At 41.0% G+C, this 21,912-nt stretch overlaps 1 protein-coding gene across 1 annotated transcript in view; it reads left to right on the top strand.

Moving 5' to 3' along the window:
- The window catches only part of LOC131685414 (cryptochrome-1-like), a 37,146-nt gene extending 30,119 nt beyond the window's left edge, over positions 1 to 7,027 (top strand). Inside the window, exons 4-6 of the mRNA XM_058969108.1 lie at positions 4,357 to 4,608; positions 4,672 to 5,569; positions 5,729 to 7,027. Coding sequence (XP_058825091.1) covers positions 4,357 to 4,608; positions 4,672 to 5,569; positions 5,729 to 6,853 — 2,275 coding nt within the window. The 3' untranslated portion in view covers positions 6,854 to 7,027. The remainder of the gene's footprint in view (positions 1 to 4,356; positions 4,609 to 4,671; positions 5,570 to 5,728) is intronic.
- Positions 7,028 to 21,912: the final 14,885 nt, after the last annotated feature.

The raw sequence follows: 21,912 nt of genomic DNA, 5'->3' as shown, positions 1-21,912 counted from the left end.
GGTAAGTCGTGACTATTGTACTAGGAGTTAGGAACTAATTCAAGTATACGTGAATAATATTTCACGATTTCGTGAACTATATTACGAGCACGAATGGAAAGTCGTGACGTGGCTGTTATACTTGGAATCATGAACCAGTTCACGATTCATGTATTCATATATGGATGGAAATATACTTACTTACCTTACCGTTCAGGCTAGAGCCTTGTTATCTCTTGCTGTAGGCAGAAGCAGTCTCCACTCCACTCGGTCCATTGCTGCTTGTCGCCAGCCTCGCAGTCTTCAAAGGGACCGCAGGTCGTCTTCTAACTGGTCGATCCACCGTGTTCGCTGTGCGCCCCGTCTTCTTGTTCCTGTAGGGTCGCCCTCAAGAACCATTTTCACCGGGTCGTCGTCCGACATTCTTACGACATGTCCAGCCCACCGCAAACGTTGCGGTAGGCGCGACGGATGGTTCTTCCAGCAGCTGATGCAACTCATGGTTCATTCGCTTGCGCCACGTTCTGTCTTCCATCTGCACGCCACCATAGATGGTACGCAACACCTTTCGTTCGAAAACTCCAAGGGCGCGTTGGTCCTCCACGAGCATAGTCCAGGTCTCGTGGCCGTAGAGGACCACCGGTCTAATCAACGTCTTGTAGATAATCAACTTCGTGCGGCGGCAAATTTTGTTCGACCGGAGCGTCCTCCAGAGTCCAAAGTAGGCACGATTTCCCGTCAACATCCGTTTCTGAAAATCTGCTGGTATTATTGTCGGCGGTTACCAGTGATCTCAAATACACAAATTCGTCGACCATCTCGATTACGTCACCGTCAATCCGAACTCGGGATGGAAGGTTCACATTGTCGTCTCTAGAACATCTTTCTCTCATGTATTTTGTCTTAGAAACGTTGATGGCAAGTCCAATCCTGCTGGCTTCAGCTTTCACTCTGATGTATGTTTCCGACATCGCCTCAAAGTTTCGTTGTTAACGTCATCAGCGAAGCCAAGAAGCTGGATGAACTTCCTGAAGATCATGCCACTCGTGTCTATCCCCACTCTCTTTATTATACCTTCTAACGCAACGTTGAACAGCAGGCACGATAGACCATCACCTTGCCGTAACCCTCTTCGAGATTCAAAGGGACTCGTGAGTGTCCCTGATACTCGAACAACGCACATCACCCGCTCCATCGTCGCATTATCTGCCATAGCTGATCTCGATCGATTGTGTCATACGCCGATTTTAAATCGATGAAGAAATGATGTGTGGGCACGTTGTATTCGCGGCACTTCTGCAGAACCTGCCGAATCGCGCGGGAACCCATGGATCCGCTTGGTAGTGCTCCGCGATCTCCCTTGAAAATAGTGATAATCAGCGGCAAAGAATTTGGGAGAAGACCTTGTAGAAGGTGCTAAGTAGTGTGATTGCGCGGTAGTTGCAGCAATCCAACTTGTCACCCTTTTTGTAGATTGGGCAAACGACACCCTCCACCCACTCCTCCGGAAGAATCTCCTCCTCCCAGATTTTGGCGATTACCCAGTGCAGCACCCTAGCCAGTGTTTCACCACCGTATTTTAATAACTCGCTGGGTAGTTGATCTACACCCGCAGCTTTGTTGTTTTCAGCCGACCAATCTCTTCCTTGACTTCTTGGAGATCAGGGGCCGGCAGCCTATCGTTTTCTGCGCGTGCTCCAAGATCCGTTGCCATACCGCCTTTGTGTTCTGCTGCTTCACCGTTGAAGTGTTCGTCATAGTACTGCTTCCACCTCTCAATCACCTCACACTCGTTCGTAAGAAGGTTTCCGTCTAAGTCCCTGCACATATCGGCTTGCGGAACGTAGCCCTTGCGCGAACTGTTCAGCTTTCGTGTATCGTTTACGCGGTACAGTTGTTCCATCGCTTCGCGATCTCGTTCCTCCTGTTGGCGCTTCTTTCTCCGGAGAACCGAGGTTTGCCTGTTACGTGATTGTTTATATCACTCCACATTCTGTCTCGTTCCGTGCTGCAGCATCCTAGCTTGCCCTGGATTCTTCTCCTCTATTAACTGCTTACATTCGTCATCGAACCAGTCGTTTCCTCGATTCGGAATCGCTGTACCTAGTGTCGCTATAGCAGTACTTCCTATGGTGGAACGGATCTCCCTCCAGCCATCTTCAAGAGTAGCTGCGCCCAGCTGTTCTTCCGTGGGTAGTGCTGCTTCCAGCCGCTGTGCGTAGTCTTAGGCAACCCCGGCGTTCCGAAGTTGCGCGATGTTGGACCTTGGCGTCCGACTACGACGAGTGTTGTACACCATCGAGAGTTTTGAAAGCATGCATACTGCAACTAGGTGGTCCGAATCTATATTCGTACTGCGGTAGGTACGAACGTTGGTGATATCAGAGAAGAATCGCCCCTCGATAAGAATGTGATCGATTTGGTTTTCGGTGCATTGCTCAGGTGATCTCCAGGTGGCTTTGGGGATATCTTTGCAGGGGAAGAAGGTACTTCGGATTACCATGCCACGGGAGGCTGTGAAGTTCACGCATCGTTAGCCGTTGTCATTCGATACGGTATGTAAGCTGTTTGGCCCGATTACCGGTCTAAACATTACCTCCCGTCCAGGCTTGTTATTTGCTCACACAATGGGCCACAAAGAGCGAAATACACCGATGAAAAATAGAGCAACACAAAAACACTGCGATGTGCAGAACGACCGCACAAAGAGAAACTTGAAAACGAAAAAGAGTAAGATCTGTGCACCAAGAGCTGCACAATTCCGTTCAAAGAGTCACTTTTTTGTGCCTCCCCTCACTGGCAAGTACGTAGGAAGGCGAATCAAACTGATATTCAGATAAAGTTTGATTGGAAGAACGTTTTTAAAATGTTTTTTGGTTGCTTTCTCTGCTTCTGTGCGCGTGTGAGCAAGATTCACACTAAAGAGCCTCTTTATTTCTACTCTTTGAGACGTGCAGCCATCGAGTGGAATGCACGTATGGAAGCCACACACATCGGAGTGAAGATGTTTATTGTGAAAGAGAAGAGCGGTAGTTCGCCTGAAAAGTGCAAAGAGCGTTTCTATTCTTCTCTTCATTTGCTCTGAGGTGCATTACATCCCTGCTCCCTTCCTACCTGAGCGTTCATATCACCGATGACGATTTTCACGTCCCGTTGCGAACAGCCCTCGTACACCTTCTCCAGTTTCTCATAGAACGCTCCCTTCTCGTCGTCGGGTTTCCCATCGTGTGGGAAGTGTACGTTAAGGATGCTGTAGTTGACGAAACGGCCTTTGATCCTCAACTTGCACATCCTTGTGTTGATCAGAGTCCACCCAATCACGCGTTGATGCATCCTACCCAGCACTACAAAGCCCAAGGTTCCCAGTTTAGAGTCCCACGCTGACACAAGGACGATACATCAGCCGCCCCTAATATGGAGAACAGACGCTGTTTTGAGCCGCCCCTAACATGGGGAACTGACGCTCGGATGGACTCACCCTCCGAAAAGAGGAGCCTCCCTTCCCTGTCAGTATACGGCCATGGTCCCACCGGGGTTGGTTACCCGATTTTTCCTATGGTTACTCGTACTCCAACTGGAACCGCGGGGAGGTAGGATTAGGAGTTACTGGACAAGATGCTAAGGACCGCTGTGGCGAACCACAGGGTCTATATTACGCATTACCCAGTCATTTACCAAATAGATTTGTGACTAATATATGAGGAATGAGGAACTAGTTCACGAGGATTGAATAGATTCGTGAACAAAATTCCGAATTTCGTTAAATAGTTCACCAGATTCATATTCTAATCTTGTAAACCAATGTTCCTAAATCTATGACTAAAATCATGAGTCTGGTTTTATGAGTAATATGCATAATGTTGTGAACTAGTTCACGCACAGAAAATCGATTTGGTAATAAAATGGCGGAAACCGACTGTAGTTCGCAATAAACAAATATTACCACTAATAAAAGCGTTATGCGGGCGTTACTAAAGGGAAATTGAAAAAAAAAATATAAAGCACATACTTTTTTGTTCACGGTCCTGTTTACGTAATTGTTCCAGAATTCATGGCACTCACGATTTTGGGAACAAATTTTTCCGCGTAGATTGCCAGGTCTACCTAGGTCTAATTGGCACTAACAATTGCTACGCTCTAAGGCTATGTAAGATTTTGAAATCTAGTTTGTGACCGATTGTCACAAACTAGATTTCAAAAGGCCTGATGCTTGATTATTGACGAGTATCACTCCGATCAGACTTGCGATTCTGTAGTTACAGGTTGATTAGTGCAAATATAAAATAAGGAATCTTAAGTATTCCCTACATTTTGTCATACAATTTCGAATACATAGAATGTCACAGTTGTTCTAACCCTTCTCATTTTTCCTTCCAGATTTCTGCTCCAATGCCTGGAAGATTTGGACCGCAGCCTGCGTAAGCTCAACTCTCGGCTTTTCGTGATTCGCGGTCAGCCGGCCTACGCTCTGCCGAAACTGTTCAAAGAATGGGGCACCACTTGTTTGACCTTCGAGAAGGACCCAGAACCGTTCGGAAAGGTTCGCGATCACAGTATTTCAGAAATTTGCCGAGAGCTCGGCATCGAAGTTATTTCAGCCGTTTCACATACACTGTATGAACTCGATGGGTAAGTTTTTCTGGCTAACGAGGAATCTTATTTCGGTGATTAATAATTTTGTATTCTTTTAAGGATCATCGAAAAAAATGGCGGCCGGGCCCCACTCACCTACCATCAGTTCCAAGCCTTATTCGCATCGATGGAAGCCCCATCCCAGCCGGAACAGGCAATCACAATGACAACAATCGGTAACGGGACAACACCGCAGAGCAACGACCACGATGATAAGTTTGGCGTTCCAACACTGGAAGAGCTGGGCTTTGAAACCGAGGGTCTTAAACCGTCTATTTGGGTGGGTGGAGAAACGGAAGCTCTGGCCCGACTTGAGCGTCACCTGGAACGTAAGGCTTGGGTGGCCTCATTCGGACGACCTAAAATGACTCCCCAGTCGTTATTTGCTAGTCAAACAGGACTTTCGCCATACCTGCGATTTGGTTGCCTCAGTACGAGGCTGTTCTACTATCAGCTAACAGATTTGTACAAAAAGATCAAAAAGGCCCGACCACCTCTGTCACTGCACGGTCAATTGCTCTGGAGGGAATTCTTTTACTGTGCGGCAACTGAAAATCCTAATTTTGATAAAATGAGTGGAAATCCAATCTGCGTGCAAATCCCGTGGGACCACAACGCAGACGCTCTGGCAAAATGGGCCAGTGGCCAAACGGGTTTCCCCTGGATCGATTCTATTATGACACAATTGCGGGAGGAAGGATGGATACATCACCTGGCTCGACATGCGGTTGCCTGCTTTCTTACCCGTGGGGATCTGTGGATTTCCTGGGAGGAGGGGATGAAAATTTTCGAGGAATTACTGTTGGATGCCGACTGGTCCGTGAATGCCGGGATGTGGATGTGGTTGTCGTGTTCATCGTTCTTCCAGCAGTTTTTCCACTGCTACTGCCCGGTGAAGTTTGGTCGGAAGGCGGATCCTAACGGAGACTACATACGGCGTTATTTGCCGGTGCTAAAGGTAAGTGTTTTCTGTTCTTGTTGTGGACTTGGTTGAAGAATTATTATTCTTCAAATTATTCCTGTCTAACAGAAGAGTTGAATGTTTCGAATTGTTTTAGAATTTCTGAAATAAAGACAGTAGTTAAATTTATTTACTAATGTGCTACTTGTTTTGCAGAATTTCCCAACACGCTACATCCACGAACCGTGGAATGCTCCGGAGAGTGTCCAGCGAGCGGCTAAGTGCATCATCGGTAAAGACTATCCCATGCCCATGGTGAATCACGCGATTGCCAGCCGGGCCAACATGGAACGCATCAAGCAGGTCTATCAGCAGCTGGCCAAATATCGCATTCCGACCAGTGACTACGAAAGCGAATGTCCCGAGAAGGGAGGCTCGGAAATAGCAGATGCCATGACCGCGGCCAAGGTACAACACATGAACGTTAGTAGTTTGAATGATAGTCCTAGTCCGAACACTATAATGGCCAATGTGAACCGCTCCGGAAACTATTTGTGTCGAAGCAACCCGTCTGCACAAAGCGACTCCAACGCAAAATTTATCACCTATCACCAGAACCGACCCTGCGTTGAGCCGCCTGCGCAACTGCAACAGCAAGTACCAACTTATTTCCAGCAACAGGAGCAGCAGCAGCAACAACAACAACTACAGCAGCAGCAACAACAGCAGCATTCAGAAGGTCAGCAATCCCAAGTTGATCAATACAACCATCATCTGTCACAACGAAGTTCCGCATATGTTGTTATTAAACCAGATAACTCAAACATGGGAGTTAGTAATGACGATCTGATGAATGCACATTTTAGCACGCTGCAAGATCAACTGAACACGAGTATGATCCCGTTAGGCGCTAGCGACAAGGTCGACACGAAAAACTTTGAGTACGAGCGCAACCAGGAAAATGTTTACAACAGTCAGTTCAAAGTGGAGTACACGGACAACTTCGATTCCGGCTATGGTATGAGAAATGCAAATTTCTACAACCGGGATGGTGATGATGGTGCTGTCGACCAGTTTCAACAGCAGGACGAACAGTCGGCCCGGCTGATTAAGAACTCTCCGGTTAGTAACTACCAGGAGGCAGCAGCCGTCGCGGATAAAACTGAACATTTTTGTGTCAATGACTTTGGTACAGTGTCCAGCCTTCAGATGCACCGTCACCTTCATCCCAATCAGCACCAGCAGCGGAGTGCGATGGCAGACGATTACCGTAGGCAACAGCAGCAGCACCAAGAGCAACAAATGCAACAATCGCCGGCATTCAATGGCGAGGAAAATTAACAGCAGATGATTATACTTAGCGTGCTGCTCTGAAATGGGCGGTAGGAGAAATTGATTGCGGGAAAAGTGCGTGTATAGGCTTTGATTGATCCCGTTTAAAGAATGAGACATGTTACGACATATTAGAAATGATGTTGCTACTTTCGGAAATAAAACTATTTTTCTTTCTAAGTATCGGAACAGCTTTAAAAGTTTGGTTTTTATCTGTATGGTATAGTGTGATTGTTTTTCTTAGTTTTTATTACCTGTAGCTAAATTTTTCCTTTTCGATCTCACTTTTCTCTTGTGCTTTTCAATCTAGTTTTCAGTAAAAATACGAAACACATAGGGTTGCCACCCCTCCGGGTTTGACCCGCAGACTCCGATTTTCGGGAGCGATTTCCGGGCCTCCGTGTTTAACATTAATTGCTCCGGGTTTAGTGGGAAGAAGCATAATTTTAACTTTTTTTAAATTAATTGATTCTTTACAAAATATTTAAAAAGTCTAAGTTTACTATTACTCTGGCTTAGATTTATTTTACTCGACTAGCCCTTCGTTTCAAGGTGGCGAAGATGAGTTCACCAAACATTGCTGATTTCGTTTGCAAACCAATCAAAATGAAAAACAAATTAAATTTACTACAAATTAAGGAACGTAGTATTTCGCTATGTGCTACAATTGAAATTTTGCGTCCCATTACGTCGTTCAAAATGGTGTAAAAAGTTATTTTGCTGTAATTTTACAAAATCACGTCACTGTTGGTTGTCTAAGTTAGCAGCAGACCAAGGTATGGCGGATTTATTCTAATTCAACTGGCTAGGTCAACATCAAGTGACTTTTTCCGGTGTTGTTGCTACTCCTGCAGCGACGTTTAACTGTTGGCTAGGAAGGTGAGTTTTGCCCCTTTGTTGGGACCTCTGGTGATAAATATCCAACACCACATAGTGCTACCCATGTGATGCCGCCACCCTGCCTTCTTTGCTCTCCTTTTCTTGTTAGTTGTGAAGGAGAGCGATGCTCGTTCGATTTATCCACCGCAGCGAGAGTAGCTAGTGCTTTTGTATTCTGGGTACTTAGCCGGGGAAGTGAAATACTACACCTAATTAAACCGACAAAACCGTTCTCAAATGTATAACATGTACAGCTATTTTTTAACGATATGGAAGAGTGGCGCACAATAAGTTTGGCGAAAACATAACACTTTACAGTGATTGTGAGATAATTTTAGTAACAAAAGAGTACATATTTGAATCTTTTTAGATCATTAGTTAATAAAAAGCGATTAAAGTGCTCTAAAATGTCGAGCAATTATCTAATAATATCTGTCTAGTTTTACTCATAATCCACCATCCCCCAGGTCAGTAAAAATCTCCGGGTCAAAGCTACTCCAGAGGTGGCAACCCTAAGTATAATATAAATATGGATTATGTTAGAAATCTATTTTCTCACTGCTATGTGAATTACTTGGGGATCTGTGCATTCACATACCATCCAATGTCTATTTCACGACTGAACGAAATGCTTAATCCAACGGATAAATACATCAACTCTGGACAAATTTTCACTTTGAACTGAATTTACACATTGTTTTGAGGTAAACTTGCGTATTAATTTTTGAGAAATAGTTAATTAACTATTAAGTAAATTCACAAAATGTTTTCGGAGTCGAATTCCTTGAATCACTCTGATGTGTTTTCATACCTCGATATTCAACATCGGTTCAGTTTTGCCCCTAAAACACCCGTAAAGCAATACTCTGTGTGTAACGATTTCATTTCTAGTTAGTGAAAATTGGTAAGCGAGGAATAAAAATTCAAAATGTTTAATATCTGCGCCGTTCGTGAACGGATTTTGACAATCTATAGCTTGTTCGAAAGGTATTTTTACAAGCTTTCTAGTTTTGTTCACACCACAAACAACATATCGACAAACAAAAATAATAGTGTCCAATGGTAACGTTAGGCCTTTTATTTGAAACTAGTTTCGTTAAGATCGGTTCAGCGATTGCTGAGATAATTACATGACAGTGCACATACATACATACCCACACACACAGACACATATACACACAAGTTGAAGGAGCTGGGGGAGAACGTTATAAGAACCAGGCGTACTCAGAAAGGCGAAATGCTGTTCGAGCTGAAGAAAGATCCATTGATCAAGAGCTTGGCCTACCGGGAACTCGTGGCAGAAGCGGTGGGAGGAGAAGCGAATGTAAGAAGAAGCGAAATTATTGCGACACCGAAAATATCATGCCAATTTTCTTATAATGTTTAAAATCAAACCAAAATTTTAGGGTAGTTTTATACATATATTTACTTAAAAAATCAAAAGAAAAGTTAATCGATGGAGCCTTGAGTGTAAAATTGAACGCATTTTCGCTTGATGCCCTCCATCAAAGTCTTTACAGTGTCATCCGGTACCAGTTTCTCAATTTTTTTCCATTTTCTTAACATGTCTTTCTCGTCTTTGACTGTCTTCTTGCTCTTCCGAAGTTCCCGCTTCATCATTGCCCAGTACTGCTCCACCGGGCGCAGCTCCGGACAGTTTGGCGGATTCATGTCCTTTGGAACAAAATGGACAGAATTGGCCTCATACCACTCCAGGACACTTTTAGAATAGTGGCATGATTCCAAATCTGGCCAAAATAGCGGAGCTTCGTCGTGCTGCTGCAAGAACGGCAAAAGGCGCTTCTCGAGGCACGCAGATTTGTAGATCTCGCCATTTACTGTGCCCTTTGTCACAAAAGGCTCACTCCTCAGTCCGCAAGAGCAGATGGCCTGCCAAATGAGATATTTGGAGGCGAACTTCGACATTTTTTTCTTCTTAAATTTGTCGTCCACATAGAACTTGCTCTTGCCGGTGAAAAACTCCAACCCCGGAATTTGCTTAAAATCGGCTTTTATATACGTTTCGTCGTCCATCACACAGCAGCCATATTTTGTCAGCATCTTCTCGTAGAGCTTCCGTGCCCGAATTTTAGCTGTCGATTGTTGCCGCTCATCGCAGTTTGGGAAGTTCTGTACCTTGTATGTATGTAGTCCAGCTCTCTTTTTGCATTCTGGACGCAGCTCTGCGACATGCGGATCTTTTTAGCCAAATCACGGCTTAAGACGTTGAGATTCGCTTTAATCAACCGCTTCACCTTTCCCTCCGTCTTTTTGTTCTCCGGTCCCGGTTTTCTTCCAGCTCCTTTGCCGTGGTCCAACGTCAACCGCGCCTGGAACCGCTTCAACACTCTGGAGACGGTTGAATGGTGAATGTTCAACATTTTTCCCAACTGCCGGTGCGACAGGTCAGGAAATTCCAGGTGTTTGGAAAGAATTTGTTCTCTTGACTCGCGTTGGTTCACCTCCATTTTCGTTGAATCGAAAAACACGACTTCGAGTTTGACAGCATGTAAACAATACACATTGTAGTAACAGGATTTCGGAACTGAAGATTACTAGCACTTGATCTATTAGCTTCTGTGTAAGCACAATATATTTTACGTCTATCTCGTAACAAGTATCACACTACTCTGGCACTAAAGTCATGGCTAGCTTATTTGGTACGATACCACACTCCCCCCTTACTTAGTATCTATTTTAAAATACTTGAAACATAATTCTTTAGATGCTCTGGTCGTTTCACTTCTCGTCGACTTTTTCGAATTTCAACATTATCACCGATGTTCTTGCCTAAAGATGGTCTTGAGGTTTGGTTGTCCGTAATAGGGTTATACTGTACTACATCTGATTTATTGATTTGTGAAGTATCCGTTGATGATTCCTCTGTAGGTAGTTTCGTATCTAGATGTATACGTTTAAGGTGACAAACGTTTCTACGATATATTTTCCCCGTGACTTTTGAGCGAATTTCCACATCTGAACCATTCCTTTTCACGATTTCAAACTTCTCAGGCGCGTAATTGCTGGATAGCTTGTTCTCCTTAACAATGCGTTTAGCCACCACAATATCACCTTCTACAAGATCGCTTGATCTTGCCTGCCTTCGGATGTCTGTCACTCCAGCTGTTCTAATTTTTCTTTCCCAATCTTGATCTTGGATAGCTTCCGTTAAACGTCCTAATCGACTGTGGACACTTGGCAATTTATCTCGCAATACTCTGCCAAACATAAGAGCCGATGGCGCAATACCTGATGTCGAATGTGGCGTCGAGTTGTACATCAGCAAGAAGCTTCGTAAATCCCATTTCCACTTTGAACGATTCTCCTCCTGGCTTATACGGAGACGTTTTAGAATGGTGTTATTCATGCGTTCCACTTCACCATTGGCCTGTGGCCAATATGGTATTGTCTTCTGATGCTCTATACCGAACTCCTGGCAAAATGCTTTGAATGGTTCACTTATGAACTGTGGTCCATTATCAGATCGTAAGGTTTCGGGCACCCCAAAACGACTAAATGTCTCGAACAGAGCTTGCACAGTAAGGTCTGTAGTTGTTTGTTTCATTATGATTACTTCAGTGAATCGACTAAAATAGTCTACTAAAACAAGAAGATAATGTCCTGATGGTAATGGTCCCAAGAAATCAATCGCTACATCTGACCAGGGCTTGTCTGGCATCTTGGTCCTGAGCATTGGTTCAGGAGGACTGATAGCGGAAACTAGCGTACATGAACCGCAGCTCTTTACGAACTTTTCCACCTGTTCGTCCATCTTTGGCCACCAAACTTTTTGTCTAAGACGACGTTTCATAACACTCATTCCCGGATGGCCTTCATGAGCACAGGTTAGCACTTGTTGACGTAGTTTCTCGGGAATAACTAGGCGATCGTCTCTCATTAACACCCCTTTGGCTGCGTGTAATTCTGTTTTGAAACAATTGAAACCTTTAGTCGTCTCTGTCCAGCAGCCAGTCTGTAAAGCTCTTATTACATCTTGCAACGTCGCGTCCTCCTTTGTTTCTGCGGTAACTTTGTCCAGAGTCACAGCTTCAGGAACTGCAAAATCAACTAGTTGATGAATGTAGGATTCCACTGATTTGTCGAATGGTTTAGCTGTTGCGACAGATAGCCGGGATAGCGCATCTGCCAGATTCGTTGCTCCAGGTTCGTAAATAATTTCATAATTGAATGATTGAATTCGCAATACCCAACGTTCAATCCTTGGGCACGGTCTAGATCGAGCGTTGAATAAGAATTTCAGGGCCTTACAGTCAGTTATAAGTTGAAATTTGGTTCCCAGCAAGTATAAGCTGAACCTCTCTACACCCCATACTATGGCTAAAGCCTCACGTTCGGTTTGAAAATATTTCTGTTCTAATTCAGTAAGTGCTTTACTTGCAAAAGCTATAATTCTGTGTTGTCCGTCCTCATTTACTTGTAGCAGAACAGCTCCTAACCCTTCAGGACTTGCATCAACAATCAGCTTAGTTTTGTCTTTCTTATCAAAAAATCCTAAATAGCTAATATCGCTAACTGCCTCCTTGATTGATTCAAAAGCCCTATGTTGTTGATTTTGCCATTTAAACACCGAACCAGTTCGAAGAAGAGATCGTAGAGGTGCCGTTTTCGAAGCGAGATGTGGAATGAAGCGACCGACGTAGGTAATAAGGCCAAGAAAACTTCTTAATTCAGCGACTGTCCTCGGTTCCCTAAAACTTTGTATAGCTTTCATGCGACTTTCTGTGGGACTTACTCCTTTTTTACTCAAGACGTGACCCAAAAATTCCAACTCGCTTACTTCATATATGCATTTCTGATGATTCAATAAAACTCCGTATTCCTCCAAACGCTTGAGGAGGGTTTGTAATCGATTATCGTGTTCCTGTTTTGAAGATCCAAACACAACTATGTCATCCAGATACACTATGATCCCTTCTAGACCCGCCAGAATCGTCTCCATCGTTTTCTGGAAAATCTCTGGGGCACAGCTCACACCAAACATTAGCCTTTTATATCTGAGTACAATCGTGTCATGAAAATAAAAATATTTGAAATATATATATATATATATATATTTTTATTCTCTGTTTTTTATTTGAATTCAGTTTTCCATCTAAATGCTTAATATTTAATTAAATGCAAATGTTAAAAATCATTCCTCTGAATTACCTGAACAAGCCGCTTTTTGCAATGAATGTGGTAATGGGACGAGATCTTTCCGAAATTTCCAATTGGTGATACGCATCTTTGATGTCCACTTTAGAAAAAGTCGTAGCACCATTTACCGATCCGAGTAATTCGTCTACTAAAGGAAGTGGATGTGTCTCCCGTATTACAGCCTGATTTGCTCGACGCATGTCAATGCACAGTCGAATATCGCCTGACTCCTTTAAAACCGGAACCATTGGTGAAACCCAAGGCGATGGTCCAGAAACCCGTTCTATGATTCCTTGTACAAGCAATGTTTCAAGTTTCTCGTTTACTTTGTCTTCTAGAGCGTATGGAGCACGTCGGAATGCTTGTTGAACATGCTGGATAGATTCATTAATTGGAATTTCTACAGTGACTCCTTTAATTTTCGGAAACTCATGAGATGTTTGGGAAACATTTCCAACGTCGAATCCAACCTTCAAAACCTGCAGCGATTTAGCCGTCTGTTCTCCCAAAAGGCACTGTTGGCCATCCTTGGCGACATAGAACTTGGCATCAATTTTTTTTCCTCCGCCTTCTACTGTTGCCATAAACGTTCCCGTTATCTCCATGGGTACGTTTGATGCATAGCACGTGAAGTTTCTGTCCGCCTCAGTAGACATATCCCAAACAGAAACTTTCATTTGTTTCATATGATTCCACGTTTTCTGACTAATGATATTGGCCGCTGCTCCCGAATCAATGATCATCGGTATATTTATGCCACCGACTTTGAACAAAAATGTGTTCTTTCCCATCGCATAGAAAATGTATTTTTCATCATTTTCCTGTTCAACATCCTCATGAATAGCTCGAATACGTTTTGGTGCTGCTTCTGCTCTAACTTCATTGTTCGCACGTTTTAGACATTGTCTAGCGAAATGCCCTGGTCCTCTACACTTCAAACACGTAGCAGCTCGTGCCGGACATATGTCAGCTCCTTTGACGTGACCTCGTTTACCACAAGCAAAACATACCGGGTCGGACCGCTTATTCATTCTGTGGACCGGTATCGAGAAACGACCAACTGGATGGTGAAATGGTCGTACATCTCTAGAAATACCTGATTGAAGTTTTGGTTTCCCTTTATTGCCATCTGCCTTCCAATTCGATACATTACTGATTGGAGCATCATGCAAATTTCCAAATTCCTTTAGCTTCCGTTCGCTCTCTTCAAGACTTACACCCAAACCTTCTACTTCACTCAATGGCATATCTCGCTTAAGCATCTTTTGTCTCAGCTTGCTAGAAGAACACTTCTCAACTATTTGTTCTAAAATCATCTCATCAGGCTTATCATATTCGCATCTTTTAACTTGGGTCCTCAACCGCAGTACAAAATCAGAAAAACGCTCAGATGGTTTCTGAGTAATTTGGCGGAACAAATGACGTTCGTAAGTACGTCTACGGTACGGCTCAAAATGAGCGTCAAGTTTGGCAATTGCGACATCGAAATACGGTGGGTCCCTCAGAACGTGCGCTACATTTTCAACCTCTGGTAAATTATCATATATATCCCGTAGATCAGAACCTCCTAGGTACAACAATTTCGACCGTTTGTCGTACTGAGATTCAATTTTCTCAGACTCAAAGTAACATTCCAAATCGCGTTTCCATTTGGCCCATGCCAAGGGCAATTGGGATGACTCTATTGAAGTTAAAAACTGTTTAATCCGAATTTCTCCACCAGCCCTATTATTTCATTGAACAAAATGCAGAAAAAACAAAACAAATTCATAAATATTTCATGCCAAATAAAAACTTGTTTATCATTTTGGCGAACTGACCTTCTCAATGGAATTTGTGTGGCGAACCCGCCTTCTTCAATTTACACATTTGTGGCTAACCCAATTTCACATACTGTGGCGAACCCGCCTTTCGTACTTCATGTAACTTGGTGACTCATTTTCACCTAATAGTTGTACCGTGGCGAACCCGCTTTCCACTTGATAAAGTATGGCGATTCCGCCTTACAATTTTTCTTATGTATATTTTTTTAGCGAACAATTGTGAATAAAAATCAGTTTTCACATGCATTTTTTTTTATTTCATATCATTAATTCCAAATGTTAACATGAATCTTATACATACATACCTGAAACCAACTGCATTTAAGTTATCGTTTTCTGTCTCTTGTGTACAGATAACATGATCATCTGTAGCAGGATAATCTACCATTCGTAGTCGGAACAACCCACCGAATAACACATAACACCACAATGCCCCCGTAATGATTTCACCGTACATTAGTATGTCGAACTCAATCATAACAAACACGTTTTTTTTCTTAACGGCTGTTCAGAAATATATAGCAAACCATGGAAGTTTGTAGTTTCGCGGTTGCCATGGAAGTATTTCGTTTGAAACTTTGCACGCTTGAAAATTCCGGGTGGCGTAGCTACCGTATTGAACTCGATTTGAATGGTGCGTGGAATTTTGGAGACGATCAATGTAACCAAATGAAAATTTTCCACATATAATGCATGTACTCACATTTTCTCCTCGTCGCCAATGTAGTAACAGGATTTCGGAACTGAAGATTACTAGCACTTGATCTATTAGCTTCTGTGTAAGCACAATATATTTTACGTCTATCTCGTAACAAGTATCACACTACTCTGGCACTAAAGTCATGGCTAGCTTATTTGGTACGATACCACACACATCAATGAGAAAGTGTGCAAAATTTGGTTGATTTTTATCCAATGGTAAAAAAGTTATGCCCTGTTGAATGTGTCGCAATAATTTCGTGTTCGCCCTTTACTTAATTGCATATAATATAATTGATATATAAATTAGAATATATTTATAGAAAAATATGCCACTTTTACATATCACTCCATTCGCCTCTCGTCTACCCGCTGCTAACGCATTGTACATACAAATATCTCTTGTAAAAAATAATTTTGGTGAATAATCCACCTGGAAAAATACATAGAGAAGAAACTCAAAGCATTATTTAGAGTCCTTGGTATCTACGGTAATAAAGTTATGGGTGCGTTTCGACTGCGTCTCATCAGAAGCCGACACTAACTTATTGTCGGAATAGATTAGCGCCGGCTTCACCGTGTCTTATCGGCATAAGCAGAACATCTGCTCGGACGGGACATCACGTTTGGCCAGTCGTTCGATCGAAACACAACGTGTGTTTTAGTTTTAGGGATTTAGCGTCAAGCCGACGCTAATCTATTCCGACAATAAGTTAGGGTCGGTTTCTGATGAGACCAAGTCGAATACACCCATGACTTTATTAAGTTAGAATTTGTGCCCTTGACGTACAAAGACTGGTTTCACCAACAATTTTCGTCCTAGTGAGGAATTTTGGTGTTTACTCAATTTTTCTCCTTAGGGGCAAATATAGAATAGTACGGTAAAGTTGTTGAGAATGATTAGTCACAAAAATCTTCAAATGCTCATAAAAAACCGATCCTGATGTACTAGAAACAAAGAATTTCATCATTTCTCTTTTTCTTTCCAAGAAATTATATGTGGTCACAGTACATTGAAGGTTTTCCTTGAAGTGTTTTGTTTATTTTGGTGAATAGTGTTAAAAAAAATCACAAAAGACATGCAACATGGTTAAAAGATATGGCTCTGCAAATGTCAAAAGTATAATAAAAGTAATAAAAGTGCGCCTGTTAGAAAATATTGAAGACTAAAGTGTGCAAAGTAGCCCCACATATCCAATGTAGCACCGCACGACGGTATACTTTATTGTATTACGTTATATTATATTATATTGCATTTTATTATATTATATTGCATTTTATTTTATTACATTATATTTTTTGCCTTTCTCAATAGAAAGGTATTGCAATTGCTCTGAAAACCGACTTTTTAACGGAGGCCCGGAGGGCCGAGTGACATATACCATTCGATTCAGTTCGTCGACTTCGGCAAATGTCTGTGTGTGTGTATGTATGTGTGTATGTATGTATGTGTGTGTATGTGTGTGTGTATGTGACCAAAAATGTCACTCATTTTTCTCAGAGATGGCTGAACCGATTTTGACAAACTTAGTCTCAAATGAAAGGTGCAACGTTCCCATAGGCTGCTATTGAATTTCTAATGGATCCGACTTCCGGTTCCGGATTTACAGGGTGATAAGTACGAACACGCAGAAAATGTCGATTTTAATAAATTCTGCAATGAATGTATAAAGGTGAAAATTTTTCCAAAATACGACCACAACTGCTTCGATTTGTAGTATTAGGTCACTAACATCCATTCAAAGTCTATTTGGCCACATTGGCCACCATCCTCGGTTCCGGAAGCCCCGGCGGAAGTATCTAAATTCAGAATAACAGTCACATCGGTTTCTCGGAGATGGCTAGACCGATTCGACTAAACTTGGCCTCAAATGAAAGGTATTGCGTCTCCGTAAATGGCTATTTAATTTCATCCCGATACGACTTCCGGTTCCGGAGTTACAGGTTGTGGCGTGCGATCACATAGCAAATTGTGATTCAAACCGATACTCCGATGAAAGCAAAAAAGGTAAAAATTTCGCTAAAATGTCTCTCAAACAACTTAAATTTGCTGTTCTAGGTCACCGACGGCCAACCATACTTTCGTTGACTACATTGACCACCATAAACGGTTCCGGAAGTGCCCGGGAAAAGCGGCCATCTTTCAAAATTTACGAACTCACATCAGTTTCCCGGAAATGGATGGGCCGATTTTCACAAACTTAATCCCAAATGATAGCTATAATATCCCCATAGATGTCTATAAAATTTCGTACGGATCGCTTATATGGTTCCGGAAATATAGACTAAACCGTCCGGTCACATATGAAATTCCCATATAAGCCGGAATTAAATTTTTTTTTCAAAGGGGGGACCTCATGAAATTTCAGAAATCGAATTCGTATTTTTGATGCCAAACATCTTTAAAATGCATGAAACGTCGAGATTTTATGTTATCTCGAAAAACATTTTTTTTTATAAAAATCGACTTTTTGGGACTTTGCCGATTTCGCACCTTTTTTCAGTTCAATATTACCGTGGCTGTTTTTTCTTTTTCAAAATTTTAGAACTCGAATAATGATTTATTTTCCGGTATATAGTTGTCATGTGAGGTATAATAATAAAATGTAATATATGCATTTAAAAGTTTTTAATGAATATAAACAACGCACACATTCTCGTGATTCATGATTGAGAAAGGCACAATTGCACCGCTAGGTGGATTAAAATAGGTTTTTTTTATTTCGATTATGGAAGTTTTAACCTTAAGGTCGTTCGCCTCTTCGGGTTAGAAAAATCTCTTATGAAAAATTTCTAACCCTATGTGCGGGGTCGGGACTCGAACCCAGGTGCGCTGCGTACAAGGCTATCGATTTACCAACTACGCTACGACCACCCCATATATATATATATATATATATATATATATATATATATATATATATATATATATATATATATATATATATATATATATATATATATATATATATATATATATATATATATATATATATATATATATATATATATATATATATATATATATATATATATATATATATATATATATATATATATATATATATATATATATATATATATATATATATATATATATATATATATATATATATATATATATATATATATATATATATATATATATATATATATATATATATATATTATATTATATTATATTATATTATATTATAAAATATATTAATTGATGTACATTAACATTATATGCATATGATTTATGGGGTGAAGAGGGTGCATCAGGGCATCACTGAAGTTACAACTGGCCAATGAAGTGGAAGGTCAGCCGGAGTCAAAGAGGAAAAGTGTTCGTCGTTCGCGACAGATGAATTTCTCTCCAACAATTGGAAACAATTTGACGAGCTCTTCTTCAACAAACCATCTCATAGAAAGCTTGGCAAGTATCGCAAAATTCGTTATTTAATCTGTTGGATCATATTGTTGGAAGCCGACTCTTTGATTCCCGCGGATACGAAGTATGTGTAATTGCCTACAGGTCCGCCAACCCCCCTCCCCTCCTTTTGGGCCTTCGTACAGCGGTATGCTGAATGCAGAATGGTATCGAAATTTAAGCGTACCGTTTAAGTGGAGCCGCATGCAGAGCAAGACTCAAACTAGGATGGTGGCTACCCATATACACATACATACTGAGTAGGAACAATCTCCATACACATACCAAACTTTTTGACATTTTGACCAATCGAAAGAAATCAAATCAAAAAGACGCATCCAAATTTTGAATCTATACAGTTGAGGCGGTGCTACTCAATTCGATGCCAGTAAAGTTTTGAATTGAGTTTGGAACCACTGAATTCAAATATCTATTATTTTATTCCAACAACATGACAGTGTTCTGCCTGTATTCGGCATTATTAACCCTGTTACTATTTTAGATTTTCCCGGTACTGCGCAGGTAGTCCTAATTCTTGTCCTACGTAAAATTGTACTTAATTATTTGCTAGTGATTTTGAATTCACGGGAAAACATTTTCAATTCGAACACGAATACGCTGATAAAATTCGTCAGAACGATGAACAAATTTTAATGAGTAATCCGGAGGCACTATGCTGTCAGTTTGTGTTTAACGCATCGAACCTACGGTAGTGTTCGAACCATTGTGTGTGCGATCAAACGGTGTGAAAAATTGATATTTGTGTTTGAAGCGCAATTGAGTTTGAAACCAGTAGATGCATATTTGAAATAATTGCTACAACTATCCAATGAGATTTTCCTAAGCGATACTAATGACTAAGGCCATCAAGCAAGTTCGTTAGATTTATTTCCACACTACACACAATTATTAATGTATTCACGTGCTATTTGTGACAAAAGCAATATACTCGTCCCATCATACTGACAATTATAGCATTTAAAATGTTGATTTAGCAATAAGTTATTCTAGTTATCCCAGCTGATTATTTCCTATCTAAGATTCGTTGGGAGATACGATTAGTTTGTGCTTGTTTGTACGCATGGCGTCGTTGTTTCATTTTCTACATTGGCTAAAGATCTTTTGATGATAAAGCCAAATTTAACCGGAACTAATTTAGAGTATTTCAACATTGTAGCGTTCAGTATGGGGTAAATACGCGTCCCTTAAAATGAAAGGTTTTTAAAAATCATAACTTAAAATTAACGAATATTTGAATTAGGAAATTATATATTTAACTTCGGATATCTGCATGAAACATAACTGTTTAAATTTATTGGTTTTTGCTTGAGACTGAAACTGACTCAGTTTTGAACCAAACTGCGGTCAAATTGTTAATTTCGAAACGAGATTCTCGTCACCATTGAAATGAAATTCGGGTTTGGTTTTAACCTAATATATATTTTATCTTCACTCAGACCACCACTGTTTTGCGATAACACAACTTGGTTTCATAAAAAATGTTTGTTTGAATTTCGTTTCTAAGCTGTTTCACTAAAGGACATGAAAAAATAATTGAAATGTCTCGAAAAAATTGCTTGACGCAATGAAAAGATACAAATAAATTTTGATAGACTCAAAACGGGTTAGAAAAAAAATATGCGGAATTCTGGCTGAATGCTGTCGGATTTTCTGCTCAAATGCATCGGCCAGACAACAAGCTTTTACTGGGAGGAGATGATGAGAAATGTTTCATCAGCAAAGCTCAGGATGAAATTCGTTTGAAATCCAACCGATCAGGGCACACCATGCAAAATTAATCAAACCTAATTAAGTGCAACAATCATATCCATTTCCATAAAAAAAATAGTAGCTATCAAGTTGGTCTGCAGATCCGTACTTTTTGCTAGCTGTATGATCCCATAGCATGTACGGGCCTACTCGGAAGCATTTTGCGACCAACTGGATGCTGGTAACAGCTTCCTTTATACTCATGTTGTTCGCATTTACAATGCACACGTTGGCAATACGTCTAAGCACAGTTGTGGGGTTAGGTTACACAAACTCTCGACAGCAAACTCGAATTTTGTATATAGCTAGAATTAAGGTTTATTAATAATAATTTCATTGTAAATAATTAATGCGCTTACAAATTTGGTGACCGCCTGAATCGAGTGGAAGGAATGGGTCGCTCTGTCCCACACGTGATGGATCTGATCTAGAGTAAATCCTAGCAAGATAGATTTATTTGTAGTTATTCCTAATGAAGCTGATCTGATTTGCGAGCAATTTACCAATTTCTGCACTTAATCTTAATCTACTGCACTTACTCGTTTCTAAGGAATTAGGAACTGATGCTGATTTAGCCGTAGTCGAAAAAAATGTGAGTTATAACAACCTAATAAAATTTGCAGCTTCCGTTATTCTTCTTATTATTATTAGCTTATGACGTGTTCTATTAGGTTCCTAACAAAAATTTAACCCCTTAAAGTAATTTTGAAAGTTTGGAATGAGAAATACCAACGACACGACCTGAAACTTCATGAAAAATTTCAAAGAAAAGGTGTCCGAGAAATTTACCACCAGTTACCAGAACATTGAGCAACCTCTCGTTAATGGTATGAAATGAATTTCTCGGGCAACACTGCCTTGATTTTCTCAATATTGATATGCGTATCCTAGCAATCCACAACAGGAAAGAAAACAAAACATCAAACTGCTCAAAGAAATTTCTGAAACTAGAAAATAATTATGAGCTTTTAGTCGGCGGAATCATCTGCGTTTTCCGGAAATCCTCAACAAACTTGGTACATTAAAGTCCAATGTATTACGTTTGACTGTAGAACACCCTCAATTTCAGAGCAATGTGAAAAATAATCAGTTGACGAATTTGTTCGAAAATTAATTACAACCACTGGAATCACAAATTCAGACTACAAACAACGAATATACCAGTAGCACGGTGCAGTGAACCAGCAGTTCGTAACGTCATCTTTCACAGTCAGACGACCACACCGGCTGCATATCGCTATAAACTTACAAGTGCATCAAAAACATTCTAGTCCTGTTCAGCAGCCAACAATATCCGAGATAGTGGAGCACTTGTGCACTTAAAAGAC

The sequence above is a fragment of the Topomyia yanbarensis genome, chromosome 2, assembly GCF_030247195.1.
Source record: "Topomyia yanbarensis strain Yona2022 chromosome 2, ASM3024719v1, whole genome shotgun sequence".
NCBI lineage: Eukaryota > Metazoa > Arthropoda > Insecta > Diptera > Culicidae > Topomyia > Topomyia yanbarensis.
Note: the sequence above shows the minus strand (reverse complement) of the source record. Positions and strands in the feature narration are given on the sequence as shown.